Source organism: Theropithecus gelada, chromosome 2 (genome assembly GCF_003255815.1).
Source record: "Theropithecus gelada isolate Dixy chromosome 2, Tgel_1.0, whole genome shotgun sequence".
NCBI lineage: Eukaryota > Metazoa > Chordata > Mammalia > Primates > Cercopithecidae > Theropithecus > Theropithecus gelada.
The window spans coordinates 93,173,164-93,193,427 of NC_037669.1; the positions used below are offsets into that span (position 1 = coordinate 93,173,164).

Consider the following 20,264-nt stretch of genomic DNA (forward strand, 5'->3'; position numbering starts at 1 on the left):
TTTTTGTTGTTGTAAGAAAAAGCCTTTAAACAATTCAGACTGTATGAGATAAAACACATGAAAGAGTTGTGGGATAAAATAAATTTAAAAGCCTAAAAAAGTGTTTTTACCTATTTAGATTTGATAGTATAGATTGCTTTCCCCATTTTTCCACTCCAGGAAAGGGAAAGGAGGTGTCTAGTTTTTTTCTCTTATTACTTATTTGATTTTCAAGGTATAATTTAGGCTAGCCCAGTTTTTCTGTAATTCCTTTTACATGTGAAAGTGTGACCAAAAAAAAAAAAAAAGAATAAAACCCCCAGCAAAATAATCTGTTCTTAGAGAAGAAAAGTGGTTACATTGGCTTTTATTTTCTTACTTTTTTGTTGTTAAAAAAAAGAAAAAGCTTTTAAACAATTCAGTGTGTATGAGATTAAACACATGAAAGAGTTGTGGGATAAAGTAAATTTAAAAGCCTAAAAAAGTGTTTTTACCTATTTAGATTTGATAGTATAGATTCCTTTCCCCATTTTCCCCCTCCCCAGGAAAGATGTCTATTTTTTTTTCTTTTATTACTTATTTGGTTTTCAAGGTATAATTTAGGCTAGCCCAGTTTTTCTGTAATTCCTTTTACATGTGAAAGGTTGACCAAAAAAATAGAATAAAACCCCAGCAAAATAATCTGTACTTAGAGAAGAAAAAAGTGGTTACATTGGATTTTATTTTCAAAAGTGTGCAGAATGAAGTATGTTTGGGTACTGTGTTAGTCCGTTTTCATGCTGCTGATAAAGACATACCCGAGACTGGGAAAAAAAAGAGGTTTAATTGGACTTGCAGTTCCACATGGCTGGGGAGGCCTCAGAATTATGGCAGGAGGCAAAAGGGACTTCTTACATGGTGGTGGCAAGAGAAAAGGAGGAAGAAGCAAAAGTGAAAACCCCTGATAAACCCATCAGATCTTGTGTGACATATTCACCATCACAAGAATAACACAGGATAGGCCGGCCCCCATGATTCAATGACCTCCTCCTGGGACCCTCCCACAACACGTGGGAATTCTGGGAGATACAATTCAAGTTGAGTTTGGGTGGGGAAATAGCCAAATCGTATCAGATACTTATAAAGTTAGAACTAGACTAGAACATAATTTTCTTCTCTCATTTTTTTTTAGATTATTGTTACTAGATTAAATCTGGCAATAGTGTAATAAATATTTTAGAAATGATAAAGTGGTTTATCGAAAAATCCCTAACATGAAACAAATTATAATGAGAATACGAGTAATGAAAACGTAGTCCTCTAGAGCAGGGCTTCTCAGTCTGTTTTAACTTTAACCTGTCCTTGATAATTTCCTTTTTCCTGATGTAAATGTATGCCTCTTGTGCTTAAAAAACCAAAACAAAAACTATTCTACCCACTTACTCTCCTTTTTTGGAAGTTTTCCTGCTAGTTGGGAATCAACCTAACCATTGTACCTTTAAGCATCAAAATGTTATTAAATCAAGTTTTCCACTGTGTATAAGGTAAAAACTTAATTTTAAAGGTAGGTCCTACCAGAAATTTTTTTTTCTATTAAAAACTAACCTTTTAACAGCCTTTTATAGTTACTTTCATTTATATCTAGTTATAAATTAGGTTTACATTTAAAATATTCAATATTTTAAGTAAGTACCCCTTAGGAATTGTGTGAGTTGACTAATGGAACTTATAAGATCTTTGTAAAAGAATATAAATAAAACTAATCAGTCCAATTCTGACTTTTCTTTAGCATTGAGAATCTCATATATATAAAACTGTGCACATAGATTTGGTTAGGAGAGGCATAAGAGGGCTTCCACCACTTTGCAGTGGGAAGGATTTATATATATTCAATTTTTTTTTTTTGAGACAGAGTCTCACTTTGTTGGCCAGGGTGGAGCACAGTGGCGTAATCTTGGCTCACTGCAACCTCTGCTGGGCGCCACCATGCCCAGCTAATTTTTGTATTTTTAGTAGAAATGGGTTTCACCATGTTGGCCAGGCTGGTCTCGAACTCCTGACCTCAGGTGATCCGCCCATCTTGGCCTCCCGAAGTACTGGGATTACAGGTGTGAGCTACTACGCCCGGCCTATATATTCAGAATTTTGAAGTGCCTGTTATATGCTAGGCATTTAGGAGCCACTAAGAAGGCAAACTCTTATAAGAAATAATATGAATATAATGAAAAAATTTTTCTTATGTTTAATGGAGCAGGGCTTACCTGCCAAAATCTATGCCCATTAGTCCTATTCCAGCCTTCTAGAGCAATACAAAATAAAGCTGCTGCTGATTCTCCAAAATTGTAGCTAAGTACTTCTAAATAGATAATTTTGTTTAGTCATCTTCAGGCTAAGCATATTCATATACTCATTAACGAATTATGTCTTTAATCAAGAGGAATCATTCTTTTCACCTAAACTTAGTTAAAACTATCATAACACTCTTTAGGCACTTTATAAAATTGGCACTAGAATAGAACATATGTTGAAGATTAAAGCAGATTAGAGATAGCCATTTAGAGCAGCTATGCTGTTTCCTGTTTGATAGTCAAAGAGTGATTTATAGTTCTTGTAGTTCCCTAATCTTAAAAACATCTTAACAGATCTTTTTCGACCATCTTTATTTTTTTGTTTTTGTTTTTGTTTAGACTGGGGTAACAGACTAGTTCATCAGCAAAAATGCCAGTAAATAATCACATTTTCACTTTTGCTTTGCAACTCTGGTGTGGGTTATTATGAACCCAATCAAATTTTAGCAGTTTATGTTCTCCTCCAAAATAAATCTGTCTGCGTGGAGAAAGTTTAGCCCTCTTAAACTTTTACCTGATTGTTCTGTAATTACACTTCATTTAAAAAATTCAATCTGCTTTTAAACAAAATTTATGCAAATGTGATGTTACCGAAAGATACTCTAAAATATTGGATTTAGAACTCACTCATTTTTTTAGAAACCACTTTTCTCCCTTAATCTTATATCTCAACTATTATTTGCTCATCCGTGAGGTCTGATTCTTAAACTTAACTTTAACCAGCTATGTCACTATTTGAAATGCATGCGTTTTCGTATTTTTCCCAGAACCTAGTATGACTTTAACACTTGAAACTGTTCAGAATCCAAGGCTTAGCTGACCTGGACTAGGAAATAAGGACTGAGTTCCAGAATGATTGGTTTTGAACTCATCTCATCTTCCCCCATTTGCCAAGGTTAAGTTTGCCCTTCTCATGTTTTTTTTTTGTTTGTTTTTTGTTTTTTTGGTAACGTAGGTCTTAGGATTTTCAGTCTCACAAGTACTAATGATTAGATGTTTTATTTTGAATGCTTGACTTACAGGAACCATTAAATGTGAATCTAGCCAGGCGTAGTGGGTCCTGCCTGCGATTGCAGCACTTTGGGAAGTGGACGCAGGGGGATTTCTTGAGCCTGGGAGTTCACGACCAGCCTGAGTAACATAAAGAGACCCTGTCTCTACAGAATATTAAAACAAAACCAGAAATTAGCCAAGCGTGGTGGCATGAGCTGTGGTCCCAGCTATTCAGGAGGTGGAAGTGGGAGGGTCATTTGAATCCAGGAGGTTGAGGCTGCAGTGAGCCATGATCACATCACTGCACCCTGGCCTGGATGATGGAACAAGACCCTGTTTAAAAAAACCCGAAAGAATCTAATGAGATTTAGCACATATTTGATTACATATGTTATATCTTTACCAGGAAATTTATTTAATCAGTTTTTATGACATTTTACCCAATAGAAAGAAGAATAAATCTCATCGAGATATTAAGCGAATGCAGTGTGAGTGTACACCTCTTTCTAAAGATGAAAGAGCTCAAGGTGAAATAGCATGTGGAGAAGATTGTCTTAATCGTCTTCTCATGATTGAATGGTAAGTAAATTAGAATACTCTGCTTTTGTTCAACACTTCTATTAAATGTCTCTAAATATTGAATTATCAATGAAGAAAAAAATTTAACCTTTCTCCTACCTATGGATGACTATAAGCAAAGAAGTATAGTAGACACTTTGATGTGTAGTAGAAAACAGATATTAATAGGAAAACAAATTTCCCTTGCATTGTGCATTAGATTACAGTACCCACCATGTTTTAAGTGCTGTGTAAAGTAGTCCTATAGTATTAATTTCTATTGAGTACTTTTTTTATCTTGTAATATTCATGTCCTAGGAGGTAAATATTGGTATTTTTAAGCTTTCACTATAAAGTGAAATAAAACCGTAACATTTCAGAAATGCATAAAGTGAATGTCTTCTTCTCCCAAACATCGATTCCATTGTTTTGTCATTTTTCCAGAAAACTTTTAATGCCTTTTTAGCATAGGTAGATGTTTTCCTCTTTTTATGTATACAGATAAAATCTTATTCTATATACTTGCCTGGATTTGCTAATCAGACCTAACCAGAGCTCTGTGTACAGACCTGACTAAATCTTTCTCTTGACTGCATTATGTATTCATAGCTGGTAATTATTCTGTTGACATATATTTGCTTCTATATTGTTCTTATATATAGTAAATATCTTTACATTAAAAAATTTAATCTTGGCCAGGTGTAGTGGCTCATGCCTGTAATCCCAGCTATTTGGGAGGCCAAGGCGGGCAGATCACTTGAGGTCAGGAGTTCAAGATCAGCCTGGCCAACACGGTGAAACCCCATCTCTACTAAAAAATACAAAAATTAGCCAGGCATGATGACACACACCTGTAATCCCAGCTACTCGGGAGGCTGAGGCAGGAGAAGCACTTGAACCCAGGAGGTGAAGGTTGCAGTGAGCTATCACTCCACTGTACTCTAGCCAGGGTGTCAGAGCAAGACCTTGTCTCAAAAAAATTGTTTTGACCAATCTGTTTGATGAAAAATATATTCTTGTCTTTAACATGGAAAGAGTATACCTTATTTTTAATATTAATGAAGTGTTTTCTTCTCAAAGCTCAGTTTTTGGTTTTGCTCATGTTATAGTGTTGTGAAAATAAAATATATATACCTTGAAAAAATAAAGAGAAAGCATTTTTGGTATTCTTTATCCAAACTAGAGAGAGAGATGACAGTACAGATGTAAGAAGAGAAGACATAGGGTTAGCATTATTCTAACTTCGTATTGTTGCCCTAGTCATTCTTCTGGGTTTTCCTGCCAACCTTGTGAAGCATACATGAAGAAAAAAATTTCTTCATATTATTCACACACTTTAGTAGTTCTCTGTTGTTCTCATGATTAGGTTCAAACTTCGCCTTGTATCCAGAGCCCTTCATAGCATATCATCAGCCTGTCTTTTCATCCTCCAGCAACTCACCTTTCTTATCAGTTATCTTTAGTTGTTTCATTTCCCTTTGTCCAAACAGGGATTGTTTTCTTATTTCTGCACACAGGCAGGGACAGTTGTATCTCCAGCTTTCTTTATGCATATCCTATGTATTATTAGAGATTCTGCCTTAAATTCTCTTCCTTCCTGAAAGCTTTCCTTTATACTGCCTCACTCTGGAGCAAATCCTTCATCCTTTGACCGTTGCTAAAAATGTTATTTGCTGCTGGGTTGGCAATAAATAATAATGTATAAAAATGGTTAATTTCTAGTAGTTTTTTTTTTTTCTTTTTGAGACAGTCTCCGCTGTCGCCCAGGCTAGAGTGTAGTGGCGTGATCTTGACTCACTACAACCTCTGCCTCCTGAGTTCAAGCAATTCTCCTGCCTCAGCCTCCCAAGTAGCTGGGATTCCAGGCATGCACTATCATGATTGGCTAATTTTTGTAACTTTAGGAGAGACAGCGTTTCACTATGTTGGTGAGGGTGGTCTTGAATTCCCTCAAGTGATCCACCTGCCTCAGCCTCCCAAAGTGCTGGGATTACAGGCACGAGCCACCGAACTTGGCCCCCTCTAGTGTAGTTTTAATCATTGTTAAAAACCTTTATATCTATCACATATTAAGAAGTAAATCAGTGTTTGATTTTATCATTTTTACTCTAGGATCCATGGGAGAAGAGCCTTGCCATGTCATTCTGTTTACTCTGAACAAGGATATGTTTAATAATGACTTTAGATTTTCTCAATTGTAGATCAAGTAGTTAGCTGTGTTCAAAAAATGAAAAGTGATTAGAGTAGAAGGAAGGGAAGGTGCACTTACAGAAAATAAGTTCTGCAGAGTTGTCAATGTACGGAAAGCTTACATGCAGCCTGAAAATGTATTATAGACACCTAGAGAGTGGTAGACATTTCCTGTGATGACCAGATGTCAAGGCTGTATTGTGGGTATGATCTGTTTAAGTAACAATGTAGATACTCAGTTCTAAGGAATCCCTTTGTGATGGAAGGAAAGGAAGGCTTAGTTGGGGGTTAGTCATACATATGCTAATTATACCATAAAAGTATGTATACGTGTAGTTATACTAACACATTTTTTCAAAGTTACTTTGGTTCTTTTGCTGCTTTAAAGAATTAAGTTTCCTCCTTTTCTCATTTCAGTTCTTCTCGGTGTCCAAATGGGGATTATTGTTCCAATAGACGGTTTCAGAGAAAACAGCATGCAGATGTGGAAGTCATACTCACAGAAAAGAAAGGCTGGGGCTTGAGAGCTGCCAAAGACCTTCCTTCGTAAGTTCTGTTTTAATTTCGTTTCACTTCACTTTTTTTTTTTTGAGACGAGGTCTCACTCTGTCACCAAGGCTGGAGTGCAGTGGCACAATCTTGGCTCACTGGAACCTCTACCTCCCGGATTCAAGCGATTCTCCTGCCTCAGCCTCTCAAGTAGCTGGGACTACAGGTGCATGCCACCATGCCCGGCTCATTTTTTTTGTATTTTTTTGGTAGAGACATTGTTTCACCATATTGGCCAGGTTGGTTTCGAACTCTGACCGCAAGTTATCCGCCCACCTTGGCCTCCCAAAGCGCTGAGATTACAGGTGTGAGCCGTCGCGCCCGGCCTTCGCTTCATTTTTGTCTTGTTGAACTTAGATGTTTTTGTAGGAAAACAATTTCTGTATTACACTGAGGTTTAATGATGATCATTATGTAGAATGACCACTTGGTAGCTGGTTTGTTGTTAAAAAAAATTTTTTTTCTTTTTTAGTAATTATGTTTTCTTTAATTCCAAGCAACTACCAAGTGTATACTGTGGACCCCCAGAATCTCTATGAAGCTATATAAAAAGGAGTTGGGACAGAATCCATTAGTATACATAAAATTGAGTTGGGGTAAGAGTAGAAGACAAGGCCAGGTGCAGTGGCTCATGCCTGTAATCTCAGTGCTATGGGAAGCTGAGTGGGAGAACTGCTTGGGCCCAGGAGTTCAAGGTTACAATGAGCTGTGATCATGCCACTGCATTCCAATCGGGATGGCAATGATCTCTTGTCTCTTAAAGAAAAAAAAAAAAAAAAAGAGTAGAAGAGAGTACCTGAGCATATCAAGGTTAAGAATTAAAACATACTTGATAGATTAATGATTATCAAGTATGAATGAATGAATAAATGTTGCCTTCCATCTAACTCATGTAACTTTTAAATTTAATACAGCAAAAGGTTCACTTTATTTTCTGCCATATTCAGTATTTCCTGGAAATGTTTAAGTTTCTTATATAGAGCATATTTAAAGTATTCTTGGCCGGGCATGGTGACTCATGCTTGTAATCCTAGCACTTTGGGAAGCCAAGGTGAGTGGATCACCTGAAGTCGGGAGTTTGAGACCAACCTGGCCGACATGGCAAAACCCCGTCTCTACTAAAAATACAAAAATTAGATGCGTGTGGTGGCGCACGCCTATAATGCCAGCTACCCAGGAGGCTGAGGTAGGAGAATAGCTTGAACTCGGGAGGCGGAGGTTGTAGTGAGGCGATATCATGCCACTGCACTCTAGCCTGGGAGACAGAGCAAGACTCCATCTCAGAAACAAACAAACAAAAAAACCAAAATTAGGCTGGGCGTGTAGTGGTTCACGCCTGTAATCCCAGCAGTTTGGGAGGCCATGGTGAGCAGATTACCTGAGGTCAGGAGTTCAAGACCAGCCTGGCCAATGTGGTGAAACTCTGTCTCTACTAAAAATACAAAGATTAGCTGGATGTGGTGGCAGGTGCCAATAATTCTGGCTACTTGGGGGGCTGAGGCAGGAGAATCTCTTGAATCGGGGAAGGGAAGATTGCAGTGAGCCAAGTTTTCGCCATTGTACTCCAGCCTGGGTGACAAGAATGAAACTCTATCTCAAAAAACAAAACAAACCAAAAATTAGCCAGGCATGATGGCACACACCTGTAATCCCAGCTACTCGGGAGGCTGAGGCAGAAGAATTTGCTTCAACCCACTAGGAGGAGGTTGCAGTGAATCGATCACGCCGCTGCATTCCAGCCTGGGCGACAGAGCAAAACTGTCTCCAAAAAAGAAAAAAAGTATTCTTAATGAAAGTCAAGTGCCTCTTTGAAGTTAAATATAAAATATAAACAAAGTACATGTGTTTATGGTTGAAATATTTAAAAAATATATTTAAAAAATGGAAATAAAACATTTGCTGGATTCTAGTAGCTTAGACATAACTATTCTTTAAGAACGCTCTGAGCATATGGCCACACTTGGATGGGAGTTGGAGTTGGGGCAGGACTTGGTGGGGTTTAGTCTGTTTATTGTGGGAAATCAAAACACAGGTAATAAAGACAGTAATTTTTTTTTCTCACTGTTTTCCCCTTGTATGACAGGAATCCTCATATATCTTTTAATAAGCAAATTGTTCTTTATTTTTTTTCTTTTGAAGATAAGAAATGATGTTTATATTAATCTATCCTTTTGAGAACCAATCAAAAAAAACACGTTTCGTTACACAAAAAGGGGGCTGGTAGGAACCTCATAGATTTCCCTTCTCCTCAAAGTGTTGTAAAAACACATCCTGGCTCATAACTGATTTTTATTATTTTTTATTTTTTTGAGACAGTGTCTTGCCCTGTCACCCTCACTGGAGTGTCCTGGCGCAGTCATAGCTCACTGCAGTCTCGACCTCCCAAGCTCAATTTATCCTCCTGCCTTAGTCTTCTGAGTAGCTGAGACTATAGGTGTGAGCCACTATGCCCATTTACTTTTTTTTTCTATTTTTTGTAGAGATGGGGTCCTCACTATGTTGCCTAGGCTCCTCATAACTGGTTTTTAATTGTTTGTTTGAAACAAATATCCCACAGAATTGTCATATGCCCCATATCCAATTTATTGGATTCTTTATAGTATTTTAAACAAATAATTGATTATACTTCCTTTGAACACTGTTAATGATACAGAAATCAATACCTCTCAAAGCAGCCCATTGAATTTCCAAAATCACTAGTTCTAGTCCAGACGCACATTTTCAAAGATGCCTTCTTTCAATCTGCCCTAGCCAGCCAGGCCTTCTTGAGAGTTTTTTTTTTTTTTTTTAAAGTAACCACAGTTTGGACACAAGCCTCTCTTAACAGGGACAATAGTGGATGAGCTGTCTGGACACTGGTCCTTTGTGGTATCTGCAGTAAAACACACAGCTTCAAACCTGATCTAAATTCTGTTACTTGCAACAGACACTCTTTGATAGCTCAGTGCTCTTCTTATATTAAGGGGAAAGGAGATTGGGGAAGGGAGGAAAGGATGTGTGGCTCCAGTTTATATGCCGGGTTAAAACTTCCTAAAGCTCTTTCATTTTCTTCAGCTATTCACAGAGAACCCTGCTTTGGTAAAAGATACTAGGACTTAATGTCTCCGTGTTTCCCATACCTTCCTACTCCTATAATTTCCACATGATGTTGGTAATACCAGTAGTTATGAATTTCATAAAGTAGTCACAACTCTTGAGTTGTTTACTGGTAGAATATTACCATTTAATAAGCACAAATTGTCAGATCTACACAGGATGAGAAATTATTTGGAGCTAAGTTGCTAGTTAGTGTTAAAGTGCCATGGCAGACCTCACCAAAAAAGCAGATTACTATCAAAACCCCTGTAGTTTTAGGAAATATCCCAGTTGTAGGAAGAGAAGGCAGGGCTGTCCAGGTTGACTTAATGTAATTGGATACCAGATAGGGTTTTGAGGTAAAATTCACATAATATAATATTGACCATTTTAAAGTTTACAATTCAGTACCATTTAGTGCATTCATAATCTTGTGCAACCATCACCTTTGTCTATGTCCAGAACATTTTCATCATCTGAAAAGGGAACTCTGTACCTGTTAAGCAGAATCTTCTCATACCCGCCTCCTCCCAGGCCTGGCAGCCACTAATTTGCTTTCTGTGTCTGAGGGTTGGATCTATTCTTGGTATTTCATATAAATGAAATTATACAGTATGTGGCCTTTTGTGTGTGGCTTCTTTTGCTTAGCATTATGTTTTTGAGGTTTCATCTGTATTGGAGCATGTGTCAGCACTTAATTCCTATTTATGGCTGAATAATAGTCTCTTATATGGATATACGATATTTGTATATCCTTTTATTAGTTGATGGACATTTGGGCAAATGAGGCTTTTTTTTAGATGGAGTCTTGCTCTGTCACCCAGGCTGGAGTGCAGTGGCACGATCACGGCTCACTGCAACCTCTGCTTCCTGGGTTCAAGGGATTCTCCTGCCTCAGCCTCCTGAGTAGCTGGGATTACAGGTGTGTGCCATCATGCCCAGCTAATTTTTATATTTTTAGTAGAGATGAAGTTTTTTTTTTTTTTTTTTTTTTTTTTTTTTTTTTTTTTTTTTTTTTTTGAGACAGAGTCTCGCTCTGTCGCCCAGGCTGGAGTGCAGTGGCCGGATCTCAGCTCACTGCAAGCTCCACCTCCCGGGTTTACGCCATTCTCCTGCCTCAGCCTCCCGAGTAGCTGGGACTACAGGCGCCCGCCACATCGCCCGGCTAAGTTTTCGTATTTTTTAGTAGAGACGGGGTTTCACCGTGTCAGCCAGGATGGTCTCGATCTCCTGACCTCGTGATCCGCCCGTCTCGGCCTCCCAAAGTGCTGGGATTACAGGCTTGAGCCACCGCGCCCGGCCGAGATGAAGTTTTACTGTGTTGGCCCAGCTGGTCTGGAACTCCTGACTACAGGTGATCTGCCTGGCTTGGCTTCCCAAGTGCTGGAATTACAGGGGTGAGCCACCGTGCCTGGCCGAAATGATGTTTTTTTAGAAGCCATCTTTCCCTTCCACTTTTTTTTGTTGTTGTTTTTCGACACAGGGTCTTACTCTGCTGCCCAGGCTTGAATGCAGTGGTGCGATCACAGCTTACTGCCACCTCAACCTCCTGGGCTCAGGTGATCCTCCCACCTCAACCTCCTCAGTAGCTGGGACTACAGGTATACACTACCATACTCAGCTAATTTTTTTTGTATTTTTAGTAGAGACAGGGTTTTGCTGTGTTGCCCAGGTTGGTCTCGAACTCCTGAGCTCCAGTGATCCTCTCACCTTGACTTTCCAAAGTACTGGTATTACAGGCGTGAGCCACCACACCTGAGCCGTTTTATTAATAAAAAGTTTCAAACTTACAGAAAAGTTGAAAGAGTGGAACAGTTAGCATCCATATAAGCACCACTTAGATTTTATAGTTATTAACATTTTGTTCTGTTTGCTTTATTTTACATTCTCTGTCCGCCCGTCTCTTTTTATCTATAGTCTTTTTTTTGATGAAGCTTAAAGAGAGTTGCAGACATTACCCTTAACCCCTAAACCTTCCATAGCTTTGCAGTGACAGTGACTGTTTCTGTCCTCATCCACCTGCCATAGTAGAGCCGTGTTGCCCTGAAAAGGCTTTAAGGAGAAGGAGTTCAATGAAGTGACTCTATTCAGCCAGAGCAAATTTCAGACTTAGAAAAAGATTAATAAGAATCATAAGAATCACACTTCTCATTGCCTTTGCCTTCATGGGATTTAGTCACTGCATGCCAGGCAATTTGATGTTTTTCTGCTTTGTTTTTGTTTTTATTTTGGTTTTTAATTGAGACATGTAGCTTCTCTAAGAAACCTAAATCTTAGAGTTTTAAGTACTGCATGATAGATTTTTACATCAGCCTCATTTAGTTTTTTGGAGGTTAGGCAGCTGAAGGGTCTAGCCACTCTTCCTACATTCCCCAAATTCCTGAGGACTTTGAGATGCTTCTCTCAGCTGCTTCCTCAAGCTCAAACTGTCAGGTCCATGTGTGTTGGTATATCAGATTTCCTGATGTGGGGTCTCTACTCTTTGAGTGATTTTAGTGGCCGGTCAGGCTCTGATATTTAAGAACTTTTTCTAAATAAGGTGATTTGAGAGTAATATCATTAGAATTGAATATTTTAGTATAATTCAAGAAAGCATCTTTATGATATAATGAGGTAAATAGTTATTCAGGTGGAGTTTGAATCCCAGGCTGTGATTGAGCTTTGTGAAGTTGGATAGATCACCTACATTATCCAAACTCTGTCTTATTTGTCAAATGGGCGTAATATTGATGCCAGATGACATCAGTTTGCTTTATTTTTATTTTTCATACTACCTTTCAAAAACAGGTAATCAAGCCTTAAATGAGTAAGTTGAGGGAAGATAGATTTTTGGCAGGAGAGGGATTGGAAATATTTTTTATGTATGCAGTTCCAGATCCTGGATAATATATGTTTTCTATGTTTTGTAGTCACCACATTTAATTCACAAGGCAGTCTATGATGTCATTTTTCTTTTTCTCTGTTTTTTAAGTTTTTAAAAAATATTTTTAAACATTTTTAAAGTATTAATTTTGATAGAGACGGGGTTTCGCCATGTTGCCCAGCTGGTCTCAAACTCCCAGGCTTAAGCGATCTACCCACCTTGGCCTCCCAAAGTGCTGGGATTACCGACTTGAGCCACTGTGCCCAGCCTTTTTTTCTTCTTTTAATGCAACGGGGTCTTGCTCTGTCACCTAGCCTGGAGTGCAGTAATGTGATCATAGCTCACTGTAGATTCAAACTCAGGGCTCAAGTAATTCTCCTGCGCCAGCCTTTCAACTGACTGGGACTATAGGCACATAATACCATGGCCGGCTAATTTTTAAATTTTTTATTGTTTGTCAAGATGAGGTCTTCCTGTGTTTCCCAGGCTGGTCTTGAACTCCTAAGCCAAAGCAGTCCTCCCACCTCGGCCACCCAGAGTGACTTTTCTTTTTCTTGAGGGAGGGCACTAATCCTAGAAGTGGAGAGTCCAACATTGTAGGACCTCAAATATTGTCATCATTTTAAATTATTTACAAGATGATAAGCTTCTGGGGTTAGAAAGGACATTTCAAATATTGGTTATAAAGGTAATAATTTGATTTTCTAGGTTTACTCATGAATAATCAGATTTTTATTATTGAGACCTAAATGTGTTTGTGATGGACTACTATATAAATATATATATACATCTACTATAAACTTCTCCAATCCTGTTTTTGAGCTCTGCTTTTTAATATATGTATTCTTTTCTCATTTGTTTTTAATTGCTTTATTTTTTAAAGTGAAAGGATTTAATTTTTTTCAGTTGGCAAAGTTAACTCCTTTAATAAGTACATTGATTATGCCAGTATGTTGTAAACAAATACAAAAGATTTACATTAAAAAAATCTCTTTGGTTAGAGTTAGGGCATGTTTATTTTGAGGGGATAAGAAAAGACCTTCAGGCAGGCCATTTCATGTCAGAACTTAGGAGCAAAATATAGTATGACATTTGTCTACATAGAACTAATAGTTGAGGGCCGGGCGCGGTGGCTCACGCCTGTAATCCCAGCACTTTGGGAGGCCGAGGCAGGCGGATCACGAGGTCAGGAGATCGAGACCATCCTGGCTAACACAGTGAAACCCCGTCTCTACCAAAAATACAAAAAATTAGCCGGGCGCGGTGGTGGGCGCCTGTAGTCCCAGCTACTTGGGAGGCTGAGGCAGGAGAATGGCGTGAACCCGGGAGGCGGAGCTTGCAGTGAGCCAAGATCGCGCCACTGCACTCCAGCCTGGGCGACAGAGCGAGACTCCGTCTCAAAAAAAAAAAAAAAAAAAGAACTAATAGTTGAAGTCATTGGTTAGAATGAGCTTTTAGAGAATAAAGCGAAGGGGAAAAGACTGAGAATTTAATATCTTCAGTACAGAATAAATAGGTAAATAATCAAGAAAAGAACATTCAAGGATATAGGGTAACTGAAAGATGCCAAAGAAGAAGATAAATCATAATTACTGATAACATTCTGAAGAGAACTCACAGAGAATGTCATTACATAAAGGGGGTTAGATTTGATCTTTAACGTTTTTAGAGACCTTTGAGAGTAAAGACAGCAGAAGAGCTGCTATATTTAAGTTGCCTTTTTTTTTTTTTGAGACGGAGTCTCACTCTGTTGCCCAGGCTGGAGTGCAGTGGCACGATCTTGGCTCACTGCAACCTCTGCCTCCCAGGTTCAAGCAATTCTCCTGTCTCAGCCTCCCGAGTAGCTGGGACTACAGGTGCGTGCCACCACACCTGGCTAATTTTTGTATTTTTGGTAGAGTTGGGGTTTCCCATATTGGTCAGGCTGGTCTCCAACTTCTGACCTCAGGTGATCCACCCGCCTCTACCTCCCAAAGTGCTGGGATTACAGGCATGAGCCCCCGTGCCCGACTGCCCTTTTTTTTTTTTTTTTTTTTTTTTTAAGAACAAAAATCCTCTAACTTTTCAGTGTCTCTTGATTTCTTCAGACCTGTTTTCCAGCTGTTAATAACTGGTTTTTTGATATCGTAAGCCAGACTTGAATGTTTTAGTATCTAGTTAAAGGATATATATTTTGGTAGTAGGTATAAATTATAAAAGCATCTTAGAATGAACATTCTTTGAAAAGTACTATGAAGGAGAAAAGTAACCTTGGTTAGAAGCTAGATACTTTACATATGTTTCTAATTTATTTTATGTAATAACTAAATTATCCACATTGCAATATTTATTTAAATTTCTTATTTTTGCCTGAGCGTATATGTTTTCCATACTGCTCCTAGGCAGGAAGTGCTATTTTTTTCCTTTTGGTTTGCAGGAACACCTTTGTCCTAGAATATTGTGGAGAGGTACTCGATCATAAAGAGTTTAAAGCTCGAGTAAAGGAATACGCACGAAACAAAAACATCCATTACTATTTCATGGCCCTGAAGAATGATGAGGTAAGCAGCATGGATATGTTTGCCTTGAAACAGATCTGTTAGGTTTGAAGGAGCCATTGATACTGACTGATTTGATTTTTTTTTTTTTTTTTTTTTTTGAGACGGAGTCTTGCTTTGTCACCCAGGCTGGAGTGCAGTGGCGAGGTCTCGGCTCACTGCAACTCATGCCTCCTGGGTTCAAGCGATTCTCCTGCCTCAGCTTCCTGAGTAGCTGGGATTACAGGCGCCCGCCACCATGCCTTGCTAATTTTTGTATTTTTAGTAGAGCCGGGGTTTCACCACGTTGGCCAGGCTGGTCTTGAACTCCTGACCTCACCAAACTGTTGAGATTACAGTTGTGAGCCACCGTGTCCTGCTGACTGATTTCTAAAATATATTAAGTGACAAAAATGAGGGGCAGAGCAGTATAAATAGTTAGCTTCTATTTGTTTACAAAAAGCATGGAAGTTACTGTTGCATCACAAGGTAGACAATAAAAACATGGAAGAGAGAGGAATTTACATATATATGTAAAGATAAACGTAGTGTATTTTAGATTACAACTCTTAGAAATTATTGATGGCCCCCAGAGTGCTTTTTCTTTCTTTTTTGTTTGGGAGACCGTGTCTTGCTGAATTACCCGGGCTGGAGTGTGGTGGTGCCATCTTGGCTCATTGCAACCTCTACCTCGTGGGTTCAAGAGATTCTTGTGCCTCAGTCTTCTGAGTAGCTGGGACTACAGGCATACACCATCATGCCCAGCTAATTTTTGTATTTTTAGTAGAGACGGGGTTTTGCCATGTTGGCCAGGCTGGTCTTGAACTCCTGGACTCAAGCAATCCACGTGCCTCAGCCTCCCAAAGTACTGGTATTATAGGTGTGAGCCACCATGCCTGGCCTCAAAGTGCTTTTGCTTATAGGTTATGTGGGTTATAATTACTTATATTTAATCATATTACAAATTACAACTGAGAAATTTAGAATGTCTATTTAAAACTACATTAGGGCCAAGTGCCAACCTGGGCAACATAGTGAGACCTCATCTCTACAAAAACTAAAAAAAAATTAACCAGGCATGGTTTTGCATGCATCTAGTTCCAGCTGCTCCAAAGGCTCAGACCGAAGGCTGAAACAGAGGATCACTTGAGTGTTGGCCCAGATTGGCCTCCCAGAGCGTTGAGATTACAGGCGTGAGCCACTAAACCCAGCCCATTTTGGTCTTTATTGAGAAGTTTTTGTTGATGTTTTGTGGCCAGAAATATGCCATAGGAACTTAACTATTGTTTAATATCAGTTAGCCTATGGTAAAATTGGTTTTCTTGTATGTTGTTTTGCTTTTGTAAGTTGCAGTTTCAAAGAACCTGTTGATGACTTTAAGTGGGAACTTAACTGTAATAATAGTAAGCCTATTACTTATCAATACAAATAACATGGTATTATAAAAAAATAACTTTTTTTTTTTCTTTTTTTTTGAGACGGAGTCTCGCTCTGTAGCCCAGGCTGGAGTGCAGTGGCCGGATCTCAGCCCACTGCAAGCTCCGCCTCCCGGGTTCACGCCATTCTCCTGCTTCAGCCTCCCGAGTAGCTGGGACTACAGGCGCCCGCCACCTCACCCGGCTAGTTTTTTGTATTTTTTAGTGGAGACGGGGTTTCACCATGTTAGCCCATGTTGGGATGGTCTCGATCTCCTGACCTCATGATCCGCCCGTCTTGGTCTCCCAAAGTGCTGGGATTACAGGCTTGAGCCACCGTGCCTGGCCTTTTTTTTTTTTTTTTTAAAAAGTCAGGGTCTTGCTCTGTTACAGCCCAGCCTGGGGATTGGTGGCATGATGATAGCTCACTGCAGCCTTGAACTGCTGGGCTCAAGCAGTCCCCCCAACTCAGTCTTCTGAGGTGCTGGAACTACAGGCACATGCCACTATGCCTGGCTTATTTTTAAATTTTTTTAGAGACAGGGTCTTGCTGTGTTGCCCAGGCTGGTCTCAAACTTCTGACCTGAAGCAGTCCTCCTGCCTCAACTTCCCAAAGCGCTGGGATTACAGGCATAAACCACTGTGCCTGGCCTTGGAAAATAATTATTTAAATTTTTTTTTTTTTTTTTTTTTTTAGTGAAAAGAGTTGCATCGCTTTACATTTTTATAAATCTTTTTAATGTCTGGCTTAATAGAATTCAGTTTGATTCTCATATATCTGCCTCTGTATTCAGTGTGGAAATGTAAATTCTAGGGATCTAACCCTAGAGCTATTTAGTTTAACCCTAGGGGTGGGTTCAGCAAGTTTTAACAAACTCTCCATGGGATTTGGATACACACTCAAGGTTGAGACCTAGGGCATTGTGACAAACCCACACTTTAAAGTGAAGTATTATACCATGCAGTGAGATTGGGATGTAATAGAATATAAGAAATGGCTAAGGATAAATGGGAGAGACATTGATAAAGATAATTTTGCCTATGGGCCAAAGTTTATAATTAGCAGATCTTCCAAAAGCATTAGTTAGGTATTTGTCTCTTTGAAATGTGAAGTAGTGTGACAATTCTCTGAAGCAAGGGCAAAGTGGGGGTAAGGGAGTGTGTATGTGTGTGTGCGTGTGCATTGCATGCATCTTACATTTGTCTTAATGCTTTTCCTTTGTAAAATGTGTAAATTTTTTTTGATTCAATGGGTTAATTTAATTTACAGTGTCATCTGTCTTCAGTTAGAAATAATGGAAACTGAGCTGTTTACATGGAAAGACTATGAAGCTAGTAGTCAGGAGGCCTCACTGCCCTGCCTTAACTGGTTAGGTTTTGCAGCCCAATCTTTTTTTTTAATTGATGCATAAGACATGTATGTAGTTTTGGGGGTAATTGCATGAATATTTAAGGTATTTTTTTTAATTCTTAAATGATCCTCTTCTCCCAGATAATAGATGCCACTCAAAAAGGAAATTGCTCTCGTTTCATGAATCACAGCTGTGAACCAAACTGTGAAACCCAAAAAGTAAGTTGAGGTGGATTTAGAGTTTGAGGTATTTGTTCACGATTATTATTCTGACCATTAATTTTAGATCTCATATCTAAGGTACTCATGAATTTTTTAGTACCTTTTTCCTATTCTGTTTTATTATTTAAGATTTTATTTTGAAATAAGTTTAGATTTCTAGGAATGTTGGAAAAATAGTATTGACTACACCCATATCAGTCTTCACCTAGCTTTCCCAATGTTAACATCATATGTAACCATAATAAAAGGATCAGATCCAGGGAATACTATTAAGTAACATAAAGACCTTATTCAAATTTTGACAGCTGTTGTTTTTCTGGTCCAAGATCCAATCCAAGAACTCGCATTGCATTTAGTTGTAACCTCTCCTTGCCCGTAATTATTTTAGATATTATTTTAATGGTGCCAAAATATAAAACTAAATTTTAATTTTGAAAGTTCAGTGTGTATTTGGATTCTTTATCAGGTCTTATCTAGGTGCAATATTTGACTTTTAGTAACACTCATGAGGGACTGAACAACTGACATTGAGAGGGATTGTATCTTTGTTTTTTTTTTTTCACCCAGGCTGGAGCGCAGTGACATGATCTCGGCTCACTGCAACCTCCGCCTCCTGGATTCACGTGATTCTTCTGTCTCAGCCTCCCAAGTAGCTGGGATTTACACGTGCGTGCCATCACGTCTGGCTAATTTTTTTAGTATTTTTTAGTAGAGATGGGGTTTTGCCATGTTGGCCAGGCTGGTCTCGAACTCCTGGCCTCAAGCGATCCACCCCTGTCGGCCTCCCAAAGTGCTGAGATTACAGGCATGAGCCTCCGCGCCCAGCTGGGATTGTAACTTTTTTAGGTTAAAGCTATGAACCCGCTCTGCAAATGTATGTCATTGATTTCCTCTCATGTTGAAATAGTGCTTTTGAGTCTTGGGTATTTTTTGCCCTTTGATCTATACACTAATAGATTTTATGCATGGCTCTTCTAAGAGCCAAGTTGTATAACAAAAAGGGGAACCTACTGTGGAATCATTCAACCTAGGTTTTGGTTATAGTTCTGCCAGAGCTCATGTCTAGCTGTGAGAATCCCACTGTACAGTGTCCCTTAATCTCTGCAAGTCTGGAGTTTTCATTAATAACATGTGCAAATTGTCTGGATCAGCACTCCACAGTCCTTGACTTGCTTACATGTTTTGGAACTAAAAGATCTGCCTCCTGTGTATCTGCCCCTATTTTAATTCTTGAGTCTTATGGGACATCTGTTCTGATGTCCCTTTCACTATACTCAGCCAGATGACCACCGCTTCATGGAACTAAACGTTTGGGATCAGTGTTTCCTAGTTTCTATATCTCATCTTATCTTACAACATGGTTACTTTTAACATATGTTAATATAGACTTGGCTTTGATACTCAGTGACACAAGCATCCTCTATTTGCCAATTTTTAGTACAAGTGAATCTTTACTGTATGGAAATGTTAAGATAAAATAGCAATTACGTTTTTTCTTTTTTATTAGAGACACGTTAGAGATATATCCAATCTGGTAGTCCATTAAATGAGAGTTACACTTAAATATTTTAGTTCTTTTAAAGAAAAAATTCTCCGTGTGCTATTTGGGAAAACCTTCATTGCCTAAAGACCCATTTGCATAATTAAGGCAGATGATGATGATCTTTATATACATGCACACACACACACTAATAAGTTACTAATTTCTTTTGTTTTCAAACATCATCTCAGTGGACTGTGAACGGACAACTGAGGGTTGGGTTTTTTACCACCAAACTGGTTCCTTCAGGCTCAGAGTTAACATTTGACTATCAGTTCCAGAGATATGGGTAAGTATTGTTTCTACTAGTTTTGCTGCTTCTGTTGGGGAAATAGGCTGTTTAGATATAAGGATATAAAACTTTAATATGAATTACTTAAAAGTTATATTTACTCTCAACTCTTATCTATAAGATATTGTTTTGGTTTTGTGTGTTTTTCTAATGTATGACACTTCTGACCCTTAAGGGATGTTGTACAGGAACTATATAATTTTCTCCTCAGCCTCATACTATCTATTTGTATAATTATATTTCTTATGTAATTCTGAAAAACTTTATTATAGACATGCCAACTCTGTGCGTCTGAAGAGAATAGTACAGTATTATAAATTACTCTGTATCCATTAGTCAGCATTAAAAGTTATCAACTCATAACCAGTCTATTTCATCTGTACCATTTTGTACT

General features: G+C 38.6%; 1 protein-coding gene across 3 annotated transcripts in view; it reads left to right on the forward strand.

Moving 5' to 3' along the window:
* The window catches only part of SETD2 (SET domain containing 2), a 150,587-nt gene that overhangs the window by 44,393 nt on the left and 85,930 nt on the right, over positions 1-20,264 (forward strand). For all 3 annotated transcript variants that reach the window (XR_003118090.1, XM_025375621.1, XM_025375622.1), the window contains 5 exons: positions 3,747-3,878; positions 6,465-6,593; positions 14,951-15,074; positions 17,958-18,035; positions 19,770-19,867. Coding sequence is in view for 2 of the 3 variants with exons in the window: in XM_025375621.1 (XP_025231406.1) it covers positions 3,747-3,878; positions 6,465-6,593; positions 14,951-15,074; positions 17,958-18,035; positions 19,770-19,867 (561 nt within the window). In the remaining variant the exon portion in view is untranslated. The remainder of the gene's footprint in view (positions 1-3,746; positions 3,879-6,464; positions 6,594-14,950; positions 15,075-17,957; positions 18,036-19,769; positions 19,868-20,264) is intronic.